This window comes from Bubalus kerabau, chromosome 4, assembly GCF_029407905.1.
Source record: "Bubalus kerabau isolate K-KA32 ecotype Philippines breed swamp buffalo chromosome 4, PCC_UOA_SB_1v2, whole genome shotgun sequence".
Lineage (NCBI taxonomy): Eukaryota > Metazoa > Chordata > Mammalia > Artiodactyla > Bovidae > Bubalus > Bubalus kerabau.
In genome coordinates this window covers 66086622-66104368 of record NC_073627.1, presented here as the reverse complement: position 1 = coordinate 66104368, position 17747 = coordinate 66086622, and the positions used below count along the sequence as shown (strand labels likewise).

General features: G+C 44.2%; 1 protein-coding gene across 1 annotated transcript in view; it reads left to right on the top strand.

Annotated features, from left to right (window-relative positions):
• The window catches only part of DDX60 (DExD/H-box helicase 60), a 110583-nt gene that overhangs the window by 33727 nt on the left and 59109 nt on the right, over positions 1–17747 (top strand). Inside the window, 2 exon segments of the mRNA XM_055579677.1 lie at positions 13186–13279; positions 15086–15241. Of these exon segments, the coding sequence (XP_055435652.1) occupies positions 13186–13279; positions 15086–15241 (250 nt within the window).

Sequence of the window (17747 nt, the reverse complement as noted above, 5' to 3'; positions counted from 1 at the left end):
TCAGGTACAACCTAAATTAAATCCCCTATGATTATACAGTGGAGGTAACAAATAGATTCAAGGGATTAGATCTGGTAAACAGTGCCTGAAGAACTATGGACAGAGGTTCATAATATTGCACAGGAGGCACTGGCCAAAACCATCTGAAAGAAAAAGAAATGTAAGAAGTCAAAGTGGTTGTCTGTGGAGGCCTTACAAATAGAAAAGAAGAGAAGCCAAAAGCAAGGGAGAAAGGGAAAGGTACCCCGAACTGAATGCAGAGTTCCAGAGAATAGCAAGGAGAGATAAGAAGGCCTTCTTCAATGAACAATGCAAAGAAATAGAAGAAAACAACAGAAGGGGAAAGACTAGAGATCTCTTCAAGAAAATTGGAGCTATCAAAGAAACATTTCATGCAAAGACAGGCACAATAAAGGACAGAAATGATAAAGATATAATAGAAGCATAAGAGATCAAGAAGAGATGGCAAGAATACACAAAAAAACTGTACAAAAAAGATTTTAGTGACCCAGATAACCAAGAAGGTGTGGTCACTCACCCAGAGGCAGATATTCTGGATTGTGAAGTGAAGGGGCTTAAGGACGTGCTGCTGCTAATAAAGCTAGTGGAGGTGATGGAATTTCAGCTGAGCTGTTTAAAAATCCTAAAAGATGATGCTATTAAAGTGTTGCATGAAATATGTCAGCAAGTTTGGAAAACTCAGCAGTGGCCATAGGACTTGAAAAGGTCAATCTTCATTCCAGTTCTCAAGAAGGGCAGTACTAAAGAATGTTCAAACTATTGTACAATTATGCTAATTTCACATGCTAGCAAGGTAATGGCCCAAATCCTTCAAGCTAGGCTTCAGAAGAACTTGAATTGAGAACTTCCAGATGTACAAACTGGGTTTAGAAAAGGCAGAGGAACCAAAGATCAAATTGCCAACATTTGCTGGATCATAGAGAAAGCAAGGGGATTCCAGAAAAACATATACTTCATATGTTTCATTGACTATGCTAAAGCCTTTGACTGTGTGGGTCATAACCAACTGTGGAAAACTCTTAAAGTGATGGGCATACCAGACCAATTTACCTGTCTCCTGAGAAACCTGTATGTATGCAGGTCAAGAAGCAAGAGTTAGAACCTTATATGGAACAACTGACTGGTTCAAAATTCAGAAAGGAGTACATGAAGGCTGTATATTTTCATCCTGCTCATTTAACTTATATGCAGAGCACATCATATGAAATGCCAGGCTGGATGATGCACAAACTAGAATCAAGATTGCTGGGAGAAATATCAGTAACCTCAGATATGCAGATGCCACCACCTTTATGGCAGAAAGCAAAGAGGAACTAAAGAGCTTATTTAATGAAGGTGAAAGAGGAGAGTGAAAAAGACAGCTTAAAATTCAATGTTCAAAAAAACTAAGATCATGGCATCCGGTCCCATCACTTCATGGCAAATAGAAGGGGAAAAGGTGGAAGCAGTGACAGATTTCCTCTTCTTGGGCTCTAAAGTCACTGTGAATGGTGACTGAAGCCATGAAATTAGAAAATGTTTGCTTCTTGAAAGGAAAGCTATGACAAACCTAGACAGTGTATTAAAAAGCAGAGACATCACTTTGCTGACAAAGGTTCATATAGTCAAAGCTATGGTATTTCCAGTGGTTATGTACAGATGTGAGAGTTTGACCATAAAGAAGTCAGAGTGCTGAAGAACTGATGCTTTCAAACTGTGATGCTGGAGAAGACTCTTGAGAGTTCCTTGGACAGCAAGGAGATCAAACTAGTCAACCCCAAAGGAAATCAACCCTGAACACTCATTAGAAGGACTGATGCTAAAGCTGAAGCTCCAGTACTTTGGCCACCTGATATGAAGAGCTAACTATTGGAAAATACGCTGATGCTGGGAAAGATTGAGGGCAGGAAGAGATGGAGGAGACAGAGGTTGAGATGGTTGGATGGCATCATGGATTCAATGGATATGAGTTTGGGCAAACTCTGGGAAATGATGAGGGACAGGGAGGTCTGGTATAGTTGGTATATGCAGTCCATGGGGTCACAAAGAGTTGGACACAACTTGGAGATTGAACAATAGCAACAGCTGATTTATGCTGTACAGCAGAAACTAACACAACATTGTAAAGCAATTACATCCCAAACGAAAAAAAAAAAAAAAAGATTCATCTTGGAGTAATGCCAGATCTAATTAGTTGATGAATCAATCAGGTCCAATTTTCAACACACTGCTTTTTTACAATATATCTGTTTTTTCGAAGCATGAGAGCATTCCTCTCTTTCCTTCCTCCCTCTGATGAGAGCATGTTTCTGTGTCATCAACCAAGAAACTTGGTTAACATTCTGTTCTGTTCTTAGAACTAGAAAACCCATTTATGCATTTATTTTTTTTTTCTGTTTATTATAAAATTATAAGAAAAATTGGAAAACTGAAGAAAAATAGATAATATATACTCCTAGCCTACCTCTCAAATTGATGCTGATAACTATTAGTATTTTACTTAATTTCTGCTACTGTTTTATTTTAGGGCATAGATTTTGTTGTGGGTGTTTCTCTCTTTCTTTTTTTCACTTAAAAAAAAAATTTGAGCTGGGTTGTCATTGCAACATGTGGGGTCTGGTTCCCTGACCTAGGGGTCAAACCTGGGTCCCCTGTGTTGGGAGCACGGAGTCTTATCCACTGGACCACCAGGGAAGTCCCTGTGGTTGTTTCTTATATGATTGCAGTCATACTATATATACTGTGCATTATTTTACCTTAAAGGTATTTTCATTTTTCTCACAGCACTGTGAAAAAATAATTTTTATGACTTAAATATTGTTTGAGTGACCTACTATAGTTTATATAATCGCTCCATTATTACAGAGAATTAGGATAATTTTCAGGTTTTATATCATAAATGCTATTGATCTCAAGAATTGTGTGTTTAAAGATTTCCTTCTAATTTGGAATGAAATTCTTAGATTTTCTGAAATGGAAACTGGGATTATTGGCCAAAAAGCTACTGGAAATGTGGGGATCTTGGTACCTCTTGTCAAATTGTCATGGAAGGCAGTTAGTAACACATGAGGGGCAGCCCGCACACGAGCGAGTTAGTGCTCCTGGAGCCCTAACCCCTCGGCTGTCCCTTCTGCTCCTTTTCCGGGCATTGGCCAGTTTCCCTCCCTTCCCCACCTGCAGGCGGGGTGGGGAGACCCTTGGCTTCCTCCTCCTGCTGCTCTCTCTGCCTTCCTCCTTCTGCACAAACCGGAGCTCTAGGGGCCAGTCAGCCCACAGGGAAGTGGGGCCTTCCCAGAGGTCAGGCTCCCCTTCTCCAGTGGGCAGCCTGGCTTGGAGTGCTGTGCACGCCCGGGAACCATGGGCACTGTCTCTTCGGTGCTCCCCAGGGTGCTCCCCCCAAATCTGGTCTCCTCTGTAGGCTTTCTTCTCCTTTTGCCCCCACCCCCAGTCTCATCTCCCTGACCTGTCCCCTGAAGCCCGAAGCAGCAGCTTCCGCCCCCAGACTAAGCCCAGGCCTTTGGTTCTTTCTGTCACAGACTTCCCCCAATAGATTTCCATATGTTGTATTTCTGTTTGCATTTATTACTAGATAGTTTTAAATTTTTCCTTTGGTTTACTTGATGACCAGTTGATTATTCAGCAGTGTTGTTTAATATTTTGTGTTTATTTTTTCCATTTTAAAAAAGTTTTTGTAAGTTTTCCACTGAAAAATTTACTGGTAGCCTCATGGGGGTTCTCTTGTATGTAACAAGTCATTTTATTATTGCTGCATTTAGGATGCTTTCTTTATCCTTAAGGGCTTTCCAGGTGGCTCAGTGGTAAAGAATCCACCTCCCAATGCAGGAGGCAAGGGTTCGATCCCTGGGTTGGGAAGATCCCCTGGAGAAGGAAATGGCAACCTGCTCCAGTATTCTTGCCTGGGAAATCCCATGGACAGAGGAGCCTGGTGGCCTACAGTCCACAGGGTCACAAAGAATTGGACATGACTGAGTGACTAAACAGAAACAACATAGACCTGGTTAGGAGGATCTGGGTTTCTTCCAGTTTAAGACCCACTTTGCAGGCCTTAAGTGCTCATAAGGATAACTCCCTGGGCTGTGGGAGGTGTCAGAGCATCCTCACCTCAATAAAAGCTTATTTATAAACACAGGTTCAAGAGGGAGGGGACATGTGTATACCTGTGGCTGATTCGGGCTTCCCAGGTGGCTCAGGCGTAAAGAACCCCCTTGCCAATGCAGGAAACGAGGGTTTGAACCTGGGTTGGGAAGATCCTTGGAGAAGGGCATGGCAACCCACTGCAGTATTTTTGCCTGGAGAATTCCCATGGACAGAGGAGCCTGGTGGCCTACAGTCCACAGGGTCACAAAGAGTTGGACATGAGTGAGAGACTAGACAATAACAACAGTTTTATCCTGAATCTTTACCACTTTAGTGTTCCTGTGCCTTGGGTTAATCTTAGAACTCTCTGGGCTTTCTGGACCTAGATGTGTTTCCTTCCTCAGATTGGGGAAGTTTTCAGAGACTATTTCTTCTAATAATTTTTCTCTCTTGCTCTTTCTCTTATCCTTTTGGGACCCCTATAATGAAAATGTTATTCTGCTTGATGTTGTCCCCCGGTCCCCTGAAGGTAGCTTTGTTTTTAGCTTTGCTCCCCTGGCTAGGAGAGCTCCTCTGGTCTGTCTCCCAGTCTTTTGACTCCCTCACACCCGCCGTTGAGCCTCTCTGGTGTGTTTGTCAGCTCAGAAACATGACTGTTTGGTTTTTTGTATCTCTTTGTTGAAGTTCTCACTGTGTTTGTTCATCATCCTTTCTCTGAATGCAGTGAGCACTTTCAGGACTATGACTATGAACTCTTATCAGTTAGATTGCTTATATCGGTTTCATTTAATTATTTTTCTGAGATTTTTTTTTGTCTTGTTCTTTTGATTGGAACACATCTCCTTATTTTGCCTAACTCTCTGTTTCTATGTATTAGGTGAGTCAGCTCTCTTTTCTGGTCTTGAAGGAGCAGACAGCATAGTAGGTTGCCTGTAAGCTCCGAGGCACAGCCCCGCCTGGCCACAAGAGCCAGGTGCCCAGGGGCTGTGTGCCCCTCCTGTTGTGATGAGGCTGTGCAGGCAGGTGGGTGGCCCCTGGAGTGACTGCATGGCCCACCACAGCAGCTGTGGCCATGGTGAGTGTAGTACAGTTTGTAACACATTAATTTGGCCAGTTCTGAGGCCCTTATTAGGAGCTGCTAGTGTCCCTTTCTTGTCCAGTGCCTCAAGCCCACACCCCAACCACCTCCCAAATAGAGTTCACACACTCCAGGCCACCATGTACCTGCCCTTATCACCCCCAGGCAGGTGCGACAACCAGAACTGGTGGGATTTATTTGGAGCCTGGACTAGGCTGCTCACCCTGCCTCACCAGCTCCTTTGCATGGAAACCACAGGCCAGGCGCCACCCACTGTTCCCCTCTCCCCTGCCCCATGACTGACCCCAGTGCTTCCTCTGAGTGGCTCTGCGTGGTCTGCTCTCACCCTGGAACTCAGCTGAAAGAGCTGCTGGACTCTCTCTGGTCTCTCCTCTCAGTCTGCTTCTGCCTTGCCATGCCTGACTGAGCTGATGTGAAGGGGAGTCCCACACATTTCCCATTTATCACCACAGCCATTCCACGTGCATCTGAGGCTGGGAGATGAGGAGGGAAGTCAGGGGCCTGTCCTGGGGCCCAGTTCAGCCTCAACGCAATTGCTTCTTCATAAAAAGCCCTGCTCTTTCATATTCTGGTCATGGGAGTGGACTGTCCTCCACTAACCTTGTTGACTCAAGACCTTGAACCCATCTGGGCTCTTGGCTTTCTTCTTTACCTCAAGTCCTGCCATAATCCTGGGTGACGCCAGCACCCACTTGTCTGTCAATTTCACACCCTGGAGTCTTGCGTCCTATCTGTGATTTTATCTTCTTACACCTGCTGTTTTTTCACCTCTGTTCATTGTCTACCCCTTGATTGTCCAGTAACACTTATGTCCTCCGCTTCCAAAATCCCAGATCAAAATATGTATCAGTATGTACTGCTGTTGGCAATTTGATCTCTGGTTCCTCTGCCTTTTCTAAAACCAGCTTGAACATCAGGAAGTTCACGGTTCATGTATTGTTGAAGCCTGGCTTGGAGAATTTTGAGCATTACTTTACTAGCATGTGAGATGAGTGCAATTGTGCGGTAGTTTGAGCATTCTTTGGCATTGCCTTTCTTTGGGATTGGAATGAAAACTGCCCTTTTCCAGTCCTGTGGCCACTGCTGAGTTTTCCAAATTTGCTGGCATATTGAGTACAGCACTTTCACAGCATCATCTTTCAGGATTTGGAATAGCTTAACTGGAATTCCATCACCTCTACTAGCTTTGTTCATAGTGATGCTTTCTAAGGCCCACTTGACTTCACATTCCAGGATGTCTGGCTCTAGGTGAGTGATCACACCATCGTGATTATCTGGGTCATGAAGATCTCTTTTGTACAGTTCTTCTGTGTATTCTTGCCACCTCTTCTTAATATCTTCTGCTTCTGTTAGGTCCATACCATTTCTGTCCTTTATAGAGCCCATCTTTGCATGAAATGTTACCTTGGTATCTCTGATTTTCTTGAAGAGATCTCTAGTCTTTACCATTCTGTTGTTTTCCTCTATTTCTTTGCATTGATCGCTGAGGAAGGCTTTCTTATCTCTCCTTGCTATTCTTTGGAACTCTGCATTCAGATGCTTATATCTTTCCTTTTCTCCTTTGCTTTTCACTTCTCTTCTCTTCAAAGCTATTTGTAAGGCCTCCCCAGACAGCCATTTTGCTTTTTTGCATTTCTTTTCCATGGGGATGGTCTTGATCCCTGTCTCCTGTACAATGTCACCAACCTCTGTCTATAGTTCATCAGGCACTCTATCTATCAGATCTATTCCCTTAAATCTATTTCTCACTTCCACTGTATAATCATAAGGGATTTGATTTAGGTCATACCTGAATGGTCTAGTGGTTTTCCCTACTTTCTTCATCGAAAAAGCAAGAGAGTTCCAGAAAAACATCTATTTCTGCTTTATTGACATGCCAAAGCCTTTGACTGTGTGGATCACAATAAACTGTGGAAAATTGTGAAAGAGATGGGAATACCAGACCACCTGACCTGCCTCTTAAGAAACCTATAGGCAGGTCAGGAAGCAACAGTTAGAACTGGACATGAAACAACAGACTGGTTCCAAATAGGAAAAGGAGTACGTCAAGGCTGTATATTGTCACCCTGCTTACTTAACTTATATGCAGAGTACATCATGAGAAATGCTGGGCTGGAAGAAGCACAAGCTGGAATCAGGATTGCTGGGAGAAATATCAATAACCTCAGATATGCAGATGACACCACCCTTATGGCAGAAAGTGAAGAGGAATTAAAAAGCCTCTTGATGAAAGTAAAAGAGGAGAGTGAAAAAGTTGGCTTAAAGCTCAACATTCAGAAAATGAAGATCATGGCATCCGGTCCCATCACTTCATGGGAAATAGATGGGGAAACAGTGAAAACAGTGTCAGACTTTATTTTTGGGGTCTCCAAAATCACTGTGGATGGTGATTGCAGCCATGAAATTAAAAGACGCTTACTCCTTGGAAGGAAAGTTATGACCACCCTAGATAGCATATTCAAAAGCAGAGATATTACTTTGCCAACAAAGGTCCATCTAGTCAAGGCTATGGTTTTTCCTGTGGTCATGTATGGATGTGAGAGTTGGACTGTGAAGAAAGCTGAGTGCCAAAGAATGGATGCTTTTGAACTGTGGTGTTGGAGAAGACTCTTGAGAGTCCCTTGGACTGCAAGGAGATCCAACCAGTCCATTCTAAAGGAGATCAGTCCTGGGTGTTCTTTGGAAGGAATGATGCTAAAGCTGAAACTCCAGTACTTTGGCCACTTCATGCGAAGAGTTGACTCATTGGAAAAGACTCTGATGCTGGAAGGGATTGGAGGCAGGAGGAGAAGGGGATGACAGAGGATGAGATGGCTGGATGGCATCACCGACTCGATGGATGTGAGTTTGAGTGAACTCCGGGACTTGGTGATGGACAGGGAGGCCTGGAGTGCTGCGATTCATGGGGTCGCAAAGAGTTGGACACGACTGAGTGATTGAACTGAACCGAACTGATGTACTGCTGTATAAGAAACTACTCTCAAATTTAGAGGCTAAAGCAACAGCCTCAGACCTCTATTTTATGCAGAGCATTAAATTACCCTCACTGACTTTAAATACTTGAAACGAAGTGTCCTCTGCTCGGGTCCAGCTCTTATCTGTGGACTGGCGGATCTTCAGTCCATTTGTAAGTGGGTTAGCATCTGCACACTTTAAATGCTCACAGTTTACAGCATACTTGACCCATTCATTGTTTCCTGCTCTTCTTTGAGGACATGTGTGATGCCATGGTCTGTACAACAGTATTTATAGTAGCAAACAGTTAGTAACAGCCTCAATCTCCAGGGTATGGACAGGCCAAGTAAATGCATAGAGTTTAAAGTGATCATAGAAAGTGATGTGAATGAAATGTTTGTAATTGCATAGGAAAAACTCTCTGTAGAATGATAATGAGAGGAAATAATAATCATCTGTGTTTACAGTATGAATGCATTATTTAAAATGCAGCATCTTCTAAAATTTATCTATTTTTTTTTACCATGCCGGATCTTCATTGTTGTGCGGGCTTTGCTCCAGTTGGCAGTGAGCCAGGGCTCCTTTCTAGCTGTGCGGGCTTCTCAGTGTGGTGGCTCTCTTGTTGTGAGCGCAGGCTCCAGGGCACATGCGCTTCAGTTGCTGTGGTTCCCGGGCTCCGGAGCACAGGCTCAGTAGTTGTGCAGCACAGGCTTAGTTGTTTCGTGGTGTGTGGAATCTTCCTGGACCAGGGACTGAACCTGTGTCCCCTGCATTGGCAAGCAGATTCTTATCCAGTGCATCAACAGGGAGGCCCACAGCATCTTTTTTTTTTTTTTTTTATGGTGGCAGACTGCACTGTTTTAAGTTGAGTCGATATAAATAAAAGGAAGTAAAGCCTTGATGCGAAGAAGTGCTGTTGCTGCTGCTGCTAAGTCGCTTCAGTCGTGTCCGACTCTTTGCGACCCCATAGACGGCAGCCCACCAGGCTCTGCTGTCCCTGGGATTCTCCAGGCAAGAACACTGGAGTGGGTTGCCATTTCCTTCTCCATTGCGTGAAAGTGAAAAGTGAAAGTGAAGTCGCTCAGTCGCGTCCGACTGGTAGCGACCCCATGGACTGTAGCCTACCAGGCTTCTCCATCCATGGGGTTTTCTAGGCAAGAGTACTGGAGTGGCTTGCCATTGCCTTCTCCGTGATGGGAAGAGGTAGTTTGGCTTTTTTTCTCCATTAGAGGGGAAGGCAGATATTCCAGGAAAATACATGTTTAAAAGTGGCTTTGAGACTCCACAGTCTCAATCCCAGCTGATAGCCTCTGCTTCTCCTAGAGTTCTTATTTTCTCTGCCTTGGGGAGACGTGGGGTGGGGAGCATCAGACTTGCCTGGGGAGCATTTGCTGCAACAAGCGGGGACATGGAGACAGCTGCCCATAGCTTCAGGGGCAGCTCCTCACGAAGCCTGCCCTGGACCATGTGGCTGGGACTCCCTGGAGAAAGCAGACAGGAAGGAAGAGTGTGTCAGAGGGGGAAAGCGGCTGTTGGAGCAGAGAACGATTTGGACGCTGAAAAAAGGCCAGCGTGGGGGCAGTTGCTGTCCACAGAAACCCTGGGTCCACCCTGGCCCACTGCAGCTGGACTTGCTCTTTGCTCAGCGCCTGCTATTCTGGGAAGGAATCTGCAGGGAGCTGGCGGGTCTTCAGCCCCGAGGTTTCCTCTGATGGACTGACAAGCAGGTGTTGGAGAAGCCTGTGTCAGAAATGTCACACACCCGGGGGCTCATCTTCACTTTCTACTGGAGCCTGGGATTGTGTTTAAATGTTTTATGTATTTCTTCATGATGAAGAGGTCAGTATATTATTGGTGACACTTTTCCATAGGGATACATAAAAATTGATTAATTGCATTGTTTATTTATGATTTGTATATTTAATACTCAGGTTATTCTTACACAATTCAAACCAAAGCAAATTCAGTAGAGAAGAACTTTGTTGGTAATAAAGTGTTGACTTTATGATATTAAGAAAGCATGAGACTATCTTGGTATTAAAAAAAATCATCGTGGGACTCCCTGATGGTCCAGCGGTTAAGACTCTGAGTTTCTGATGCAACAGGTACAAGTTCAGTCCTTATTCAGGAAACTAAAATGCCACATGCTTCTTGGCAAGACCAAAAAATTCAATTACATCTGAAAAAGTAAGTCTTGAGATTCCTTAGAAAGCCACATGTTAGGTAAACTCCTAAAACAATAATAACAGCATAATCAGAAGAAAAAAGTAAAAAGTGAAATAGTGTAGTGTTCAACTGTTGCACTCTTGACGAATAATTTTCATGAACTGAATCACATCTCTGTGTGTGTGTGCTCAATTGTGTTGGACTCTTTGCGACCCCATGGACTATAGCCTGCCAGGCTCTTCTGTCCGTGGGATTCTCCGGGGAAGAGTACTGGAGTGGGTTGTCATTTCCTTCTCCAGGGGATCTTCCCGATCCAGGGATCAAACCTGCATCTCCTGCTTGGCAGGTGGATTCTTTACTGCTGCACCATCATTGACCTAGTGATGAAGGGGTGGTAGTCCTCACTGGCTCTCCAGGCACCAGCCCACCTTGGTGTGTTCTGCCTCTACCATGGATCCACTCCCTTCATGGCTCCAGGAAGCCCCCAAGCCCCGTCACTCCATCCAACGGCAGCTGATGCATGACTGTTACAGAAATGCACAGCTGTTCTGTTCTCTGCCTGTTTCCACAGCCCCTCTGCTGTCTGCAGTGTCCCGTCTCTGAAGGGCCAGTCTTCCTGGGGAGGGGGGCAGCAGCCTGGATGTGCACATGCTTTGTGGGTGACATCTTAGCTGTGTCACCTTTCTCCAGGGGCACAGGTGTGACAGCACTGATGGTCTCATCTAAGGAAATCCCTTCTTTCACTGAAGTGCTCATCTTGGACTCATGGATGTTGACAAAATGCCCAGTGCGTATTGGGGTGAATGCTGTACAGACAGATGGTGCGGGATGCTGGGGAGTAGGAGGAGGTACCCCAATCCCAGACCATTCAGTTGCCTGGGGACACCCAGGGATCGCCTGAGTGAACAGAAATGGGAGTTGGCAGATTCTGTAGATGGAGTTACCGCTAGTATGTGTGCAGGAACTCAGAGGTGTGGGGCTGTTCTCCCATCTCTCAAACCAGGTATCCTGGTGGAGGAGGGGGCCACGGCTGAACAGCTGGTGGCCCTGCCGCCGCGGTTTTAGCTCTGAGGCTGGCCGCCCAGGGGCCCTGTCTGGGCATCTCCATGTGTGTCTGCCCCTGGCCTGGAAGGCCTTCCCTTTGGGTAGAAGGACTCCAGAGATCTTTGCTTTACAGATACCCAAACAGAGAGCCAGTAGCAGACTTGTCTACATCTGCTAACCCCCAGAAAGCCTTCCTGGGACATACCTCGTCCCCTTGGGAGTCCTAGATGTCATCCAGATGTCACGCATAGCAAGGACTCCTGTCCCATCTCAGAAGACATTGCTAGGCCTGAAGGGAGTGCTCTGGGCACCCGCCTTCCACATACACCCCTGGCAGCCGGTCTAATTGGTTTAGTTTAGATGACCAAGGGACTCTTCCAGAGCTCTGATTGAAGTTAGACAGTAGCACATGCCACCCTCCCACCTGCTGTGACTGTCACCATTACTACAGGCACCAATCAAGTTCTACCATCACTGTAGAACATGCAGAAGTCTTGGTGGAAAGGCATCAGCTATGTCTACAAACAGTTTGATGGGACATGAGCAGTGTGAACTTCCCCTGTGTCCAGAGAGAACACTGGGGAAAGTGGATCCAGATCGTCAGCTGCAGGCAAGGTATGGAGGAGAGCCAGCAGTGCAATGGAGAGGTGCTGACTTGGAGCTCACCCAGCAGGACCCACTTCTGGGAGGTCCCCAGGGGAGGCAGCTGGAGGGAGGGGCTGACACACAGAGGGGAGTTGTGATTGTTGACATGCTGGACAAGGTCCAGGTGTGGTCACAGGAGTAGGCTGTTGAAGTGGAAAGTGAGACTAAAACTTCCAGTGCTGTTGAAATATGCTGGGTGGAAGAGGGGAAGGACTGGGTCAGGGGTTGCTGAGGTTTCACTTCCTCAACTCATTAAAAACCCTGAACAACCGCAAAATACCATACATACCGAAACACTTCCCATCTCAACAAGTGAGCCAAAGGAGAAGCCAGAGTGAAATCAGTTGTCCTTCAGTGAAAGGCTCTCAGTTGAGGAGCTTCAAGGGTGGATCAGGTCACAGAGAAAACTGTGGGCAGACCTGTGGGCCAGAGAGGGTGTTGGATCTTGGTGCCATTTACTGCTGTGTTACCCTTCTAAGTTTTTAAAATCTCATTTATGAAATGATAAAAATAATAGTGCATATCTCCTGGCATTGTTATGAAGGTTACTGTGGGAACAAATGCAAAGAGGTCAGCATATTTTGAACACACAGTGGCTTTGGCTAATGCTACCTCTTATTATAACACAAAGTCCATATTTCTGCTGCTGATAAATGCGTTATCACTTTCTGACCATATTAGTTTACAATATTGTGATAAAGTACAACAGCTTAGTGGTTTGAAACAGCACCCATGCATTTCCTTACAGTTCTGCAGGTCAGTCCCATGAGGCTAAAGTCAAGGTGCAAGAGTGCTGGTCCCCGGAGCCTCTCCAGGAGAATCCGTTTCCTTGCTTCGCCAGCTTGTAGAGACAGCAGACTCCTTAAACTGTGGCCTGCCCTCCTCCTGACAGCCAGCAGTATGGGCCCTCCGGGCTGCTGGTCTCAGTGGGCCTCAGCCTGCAGTGGCTTGGAACAGGGTTTCGGGTCCCCACCAGGGCCTGTGGTTGGTCAGTGTGGGGAGAGTGCTGAGTCCGAGCCATTACACCACCAGGGACCAGGGACCAGGTTTGTCCTGTCGGCTGTGTAGAGATGAATTTCCTCATAGAGATGAAACTAGTAAAGTGTCTGTTAGGAGGAAAAAGACTGCCTATGTAGACACATGGGTGGGCTCAGAGGGACAGTCATGCCCTCATGGTGGTTTGGACAAGACCTGTCCTTCTTCTACCTGATTGAATGCTACCTCATAAATCTAATTAGTTACGGAAGACAGTTTGCCATTGTTTTATTCAAGGTAACATGCAACAGTGGGGTTCTTTTCTGTGATTTGAGAACTGAAACCTACAGTGACATTGTTTTGTAAGTAGTCTATTTTTTCTTTTTTCAAAGAGAAATAGACCAATGAAAATTTAGAAAATTTAGAAGGGATAGCAGAAAAAGTTATTACCCATAATCCCAGTATTCAGAAATGACTAGGAGTTGAGGATTTTTTGTTTTTGTTTTTTTGGCTTTTGCACTTTTATCTATTATGACAATCTCTGTATTTTAATTGAGGATATAGAACATTCATATTTATTTATTTATTATGATCCATTTTTGTTGGAGTATAGTTGCTTTACAAAATTGTTAGTTTTTGCTGTGCAGCAATTGATGCTTTTGAACTGTGGTGTTGGAGAAGACTCTTGAGAGTCTCTTGGACTGCAAGGAGATCCAACCAGTCCATTCTGAAGGAGATCAGCCCTCGGATTTCTTTGGAAGGAATGAGGCTAAAGCTGAAACTCCAGTACTTTGGCCACCTCATGTGAAGAGTTGACTCATTGGAAAAGACTCTGATGCTGGGAGGGATTGGGGGCAGGGGGAGAAGGGGACGCCAGAGGATGAGATGGCTGAATGGCATTACTGACTCAATGGATGTGAGTCTGAGTGAACTCCGGGAGTTGGTGATGGACATGGAGGCCTGGCGTGCTGCGATTCATGGGGTCGCAAAGAGTCGGACACGACTGAGCGACTGACCTGATCTGATCTGATCTGAAAGTGAACCAGCTACACATATACATATACATATGTACATATATACATATACATATACACAGAGCACTGAGTAGAGTTCTCTGAACTATACACTATGTTCTCAATAGTCATCTATTTTATACATGGTATCAAGAGTGTATAAATAGTTCCAATCTCCCAACTCCTCCCACTCCCTCTTCCCCTCTTCCATCCATACATTTGTTCTTTATGTCTGTGTCTCAATTTCTGCTTTGCAAATAAGATCATCTCTATCATTTTTCTAGATTTCATGTATAAGCAATATTATTTGATATTTGTTTCTCTCTTTCTGACCTCCTGGAGCTTTCCTGTGAGGACATACAGGACCCTGGGGGAGGGCGACCAAGCTGGTCTCCAGTCTAGCCTCCCAACTCCAAGTAAATCCATCTCTGTCTTCAAAACTCAGTAGTTTGAGCTCAGAGGAAGGCCAAACTCACTGGTGTTGCTCTGTTCTTGTTTGTTCTGCAGTAAATACCTCCGAGGGAAGATACTTGGCTGGTGAAATTTTAGCACTTTCAAGTTCATATGTGTGTAATACCACCTCCTTCTCATTCTACCCCTAAAGGTTTTGGTGCATGCCTGTCCAGTTGTTTTGTGATCAACATTATTTTAAGTGTTTGAACATTGCTGACTGCTTGCGAGCAGTGCACAAGCTGTGGTCTTTTGATAAAAACCAGTGCTACTTCCGGATGATCTGAGACCATCCCTACAGAGCCATCCACCCTATCTTTCCTTGTGGATGATTTGTAGCCACCATTTGGTTTTAGTATTTTTATTTCCTTTTTTTTTTTTGAAGTGTGATTGGAGAGGAAAAGAATTAGAGTGGGAAGAGAAAGTGTGGTAAATTCTGAGTTAAAGGAGACACGTGTATTCAAACCCAAATTGGGGTTTGTGGATGTATTTGCAAAATGACAGTCAAGGGTCTATTTCCTGACTGTGAATCAGAACACGACTGTGTTGGAACCCCCTTTAAAGGCTTCCATGGTATATGTTAACCAGTGAAACTAGAGAACGAAATGATGATTTCACAGTTATCTATCCATCCTCCCAGGATGCTGAGCATGCATATTTCAACTTCCGGGAACTTCGTGCCATGAGAACGGCATTAATCCTCCATCTTCAGCATGATACCAACATTGATGTTCAAACAACCTTTTCTGGGTGCTTGTCACAAGAGTGGATCACTTTCCTGGAAGGCAGTTGTCCATATTTTTGATTGTTGGTCAATGAAGGTCAATGCTGTACTCTTCTCTGTCCAGTCATCTGATATCTTTCTATTTTATGTGTACTTTATGCAGAGCAAGTACAAAAACCAGATGTTTTTCCATAAGGTAATTTCCACCGGAAAGACAAACTTTTAGAATTTCACAAAGTTTTCTATATTACATGACTTGGTTTTATTTTTACCTGTTTTATGGAAATTATCATAGGTTTAACAGAGAGGTATAGAACTGATAATAATAAAATAAAAATGCTGTCTTCTACTGGGCAGTTATTGTCATAACAATAGTGCTTGGCACTTTCTGTGGATCACTTTGTTTAATCTTCACAGTGACGCTGTGAGGGAGGTGTTAGTGTCATCTGTGTTTTGCAGATCATGAAATAGATACTTGAATAAATAATCTGCTCATTGTGTGTGTGTGTGTGTGAGTTGCTCAGTCTTGTCTGATTCTGTGACCCCATGGATTGTGGCCTGCCAGGCTCCTCTGTCCATGGGATTCTCCAGGCAAGAATACTGGAGTGAGTTGCCATTTCCTTCTCCAGAGGGATCTTCCCAACCCAGGGACTGCACCAGGTCTCCTGCACTGCAGGCAGATTCTTTACAGTCTGAGCCACTAGGGAAGCCCCATCTGCCCATTGTCAACCCCAGATGAATAATAGAGCCTGGATTTGAAAAGAGGCAGCCTGACCCCAGTGCTTCTGTCCTTAAGTGTGGCGTGTCATTCTGCCTCCACTTAGGAAGGCCAGACACACATCCATGTACTAGTGAAAGGGTGGTGACTATAGCAGCTCTTAATGAGACAACAACGGAGAAATTTGATGAAAAAGGAAAATAAATTAAATACAACTTTTCAAAAAAATTGGTCCAGTGGTTAAGAATCTGCCTTGTAATGCAGGGAATGTGGATTTGATCCCAGGTCAGGGAACTAGGATCCCACATGCTGCAGAGCAACTAAATCCACATGCTACAACTAGGGAGTCTGTGTGCCGAAACGAAGGATCCCATGTGCCACAACTAATACCTGATGTAGCCAAATAAATGCATACTATTTTAAAAAGAAAATTAAAAAAAAATTATTGGCCATGTTGTGTGGCATGTGGGACCTTAGTTCCCAGACTAAGGTTCAAACCCATGCCCCCTGCGTTGGAAGTGCAGACCTTAGCAATAAATGGACTGCTAGGGAAGTCCCTGACATAAAATTATTTCCTAACAGAAAAATCATTAACAGAATTTTCAAATTATTTAGAATTTTAATCCTGTGATCTTATTATTTTGCTGTATTGGTAAAATTGGTAATGACTGTAATATACTTTTGAGAGTTCAAAAAATGCTCACCAATTATAGAAATCTTGTTTCTGTCTAATTTTCACTACTTATAGTGAATTTAGAATATGAAGATAATTCTATATATCATCAAAATGATTTTTGAGTCAATTAACATTTCTAACTTTTTTTGACTTTAGGGTCATACCCCTCTGGACATTGGAGACACCCATCATAAGATAGTTTACTATTCTTCCATTAGAGCTTCAGTCATTAAACTATTTCTAGCTCTAGTTGCCTGCAGTGAGCAGGAACAGCCTTGGGTTCTTTTTTTAATTAAAAAAATTTTATAGTGATATCAGATCAGATCAGTCACTCAGTCGTGTCCGACTCTTTGCGACCCTATGAATCGCAGCACGCCAGGCCTCCCTGTCCATCACCAACTCCCGGAGTTCACTCAGACTCATGTCCATCGAGTCAGTGATGCCATTCAGCCATCTCATCCTCTGTCGTCCCCTTCTCCCCCTGCCCCCAATCCCTCCCAGCATCAGAGTCTTTTCCAATGAATCAACTCTGTGCATCAGGTGGCCAAAGTACTGGAGTTTCAGCTTTAGCATCATTCCTTCCAAAGAAATCCGAGGGCTGATCTCCTTCAGAATGGACTGGTTGGATCTCCTTGCAGTCCAAGAGACTCTCAAGAGTCTTCTCCAACACCACAGTTCAAAAGCATCAATTCTCCAGCGCTCAGCCTTCTTTACAGTCCAACTCTCACATCCATACATGACCACAGGAAAAACCATAGCCCTGACTAGATGAACCTTTGTTGGCAAAGTAATGTCTCTGCTTTTGAATATGCTATCTAGGTTGGTCATAACTTTCCTTCCAAGGAGTAAGTGTCGTTTAATTTCATGATAAGGTGTCCTATAATCAGTATATCTCATTTTATTCTGTTAGTTCAATTTCTGAATCTGAGTTTGAAGAGTCCTTACAAAACTTCCTTACTAAACTTTCCATAAGAACAGTATTTTTTAAAGGAGGATTTATTTTTGGTAAAAAAATTTATATGAACACTCACCTTACAGAGGTAATTTCATTGATCACTTTGAGGACTATGTGAAATGCACATAAAATGCTATGTTAATGGCTGTGGCTGGATGCTTATTACCTGGGTGGGGATTATGCTGTTCTCTCTGCTTATGTTTGAATTTTTTCTAATGTAATATATTGC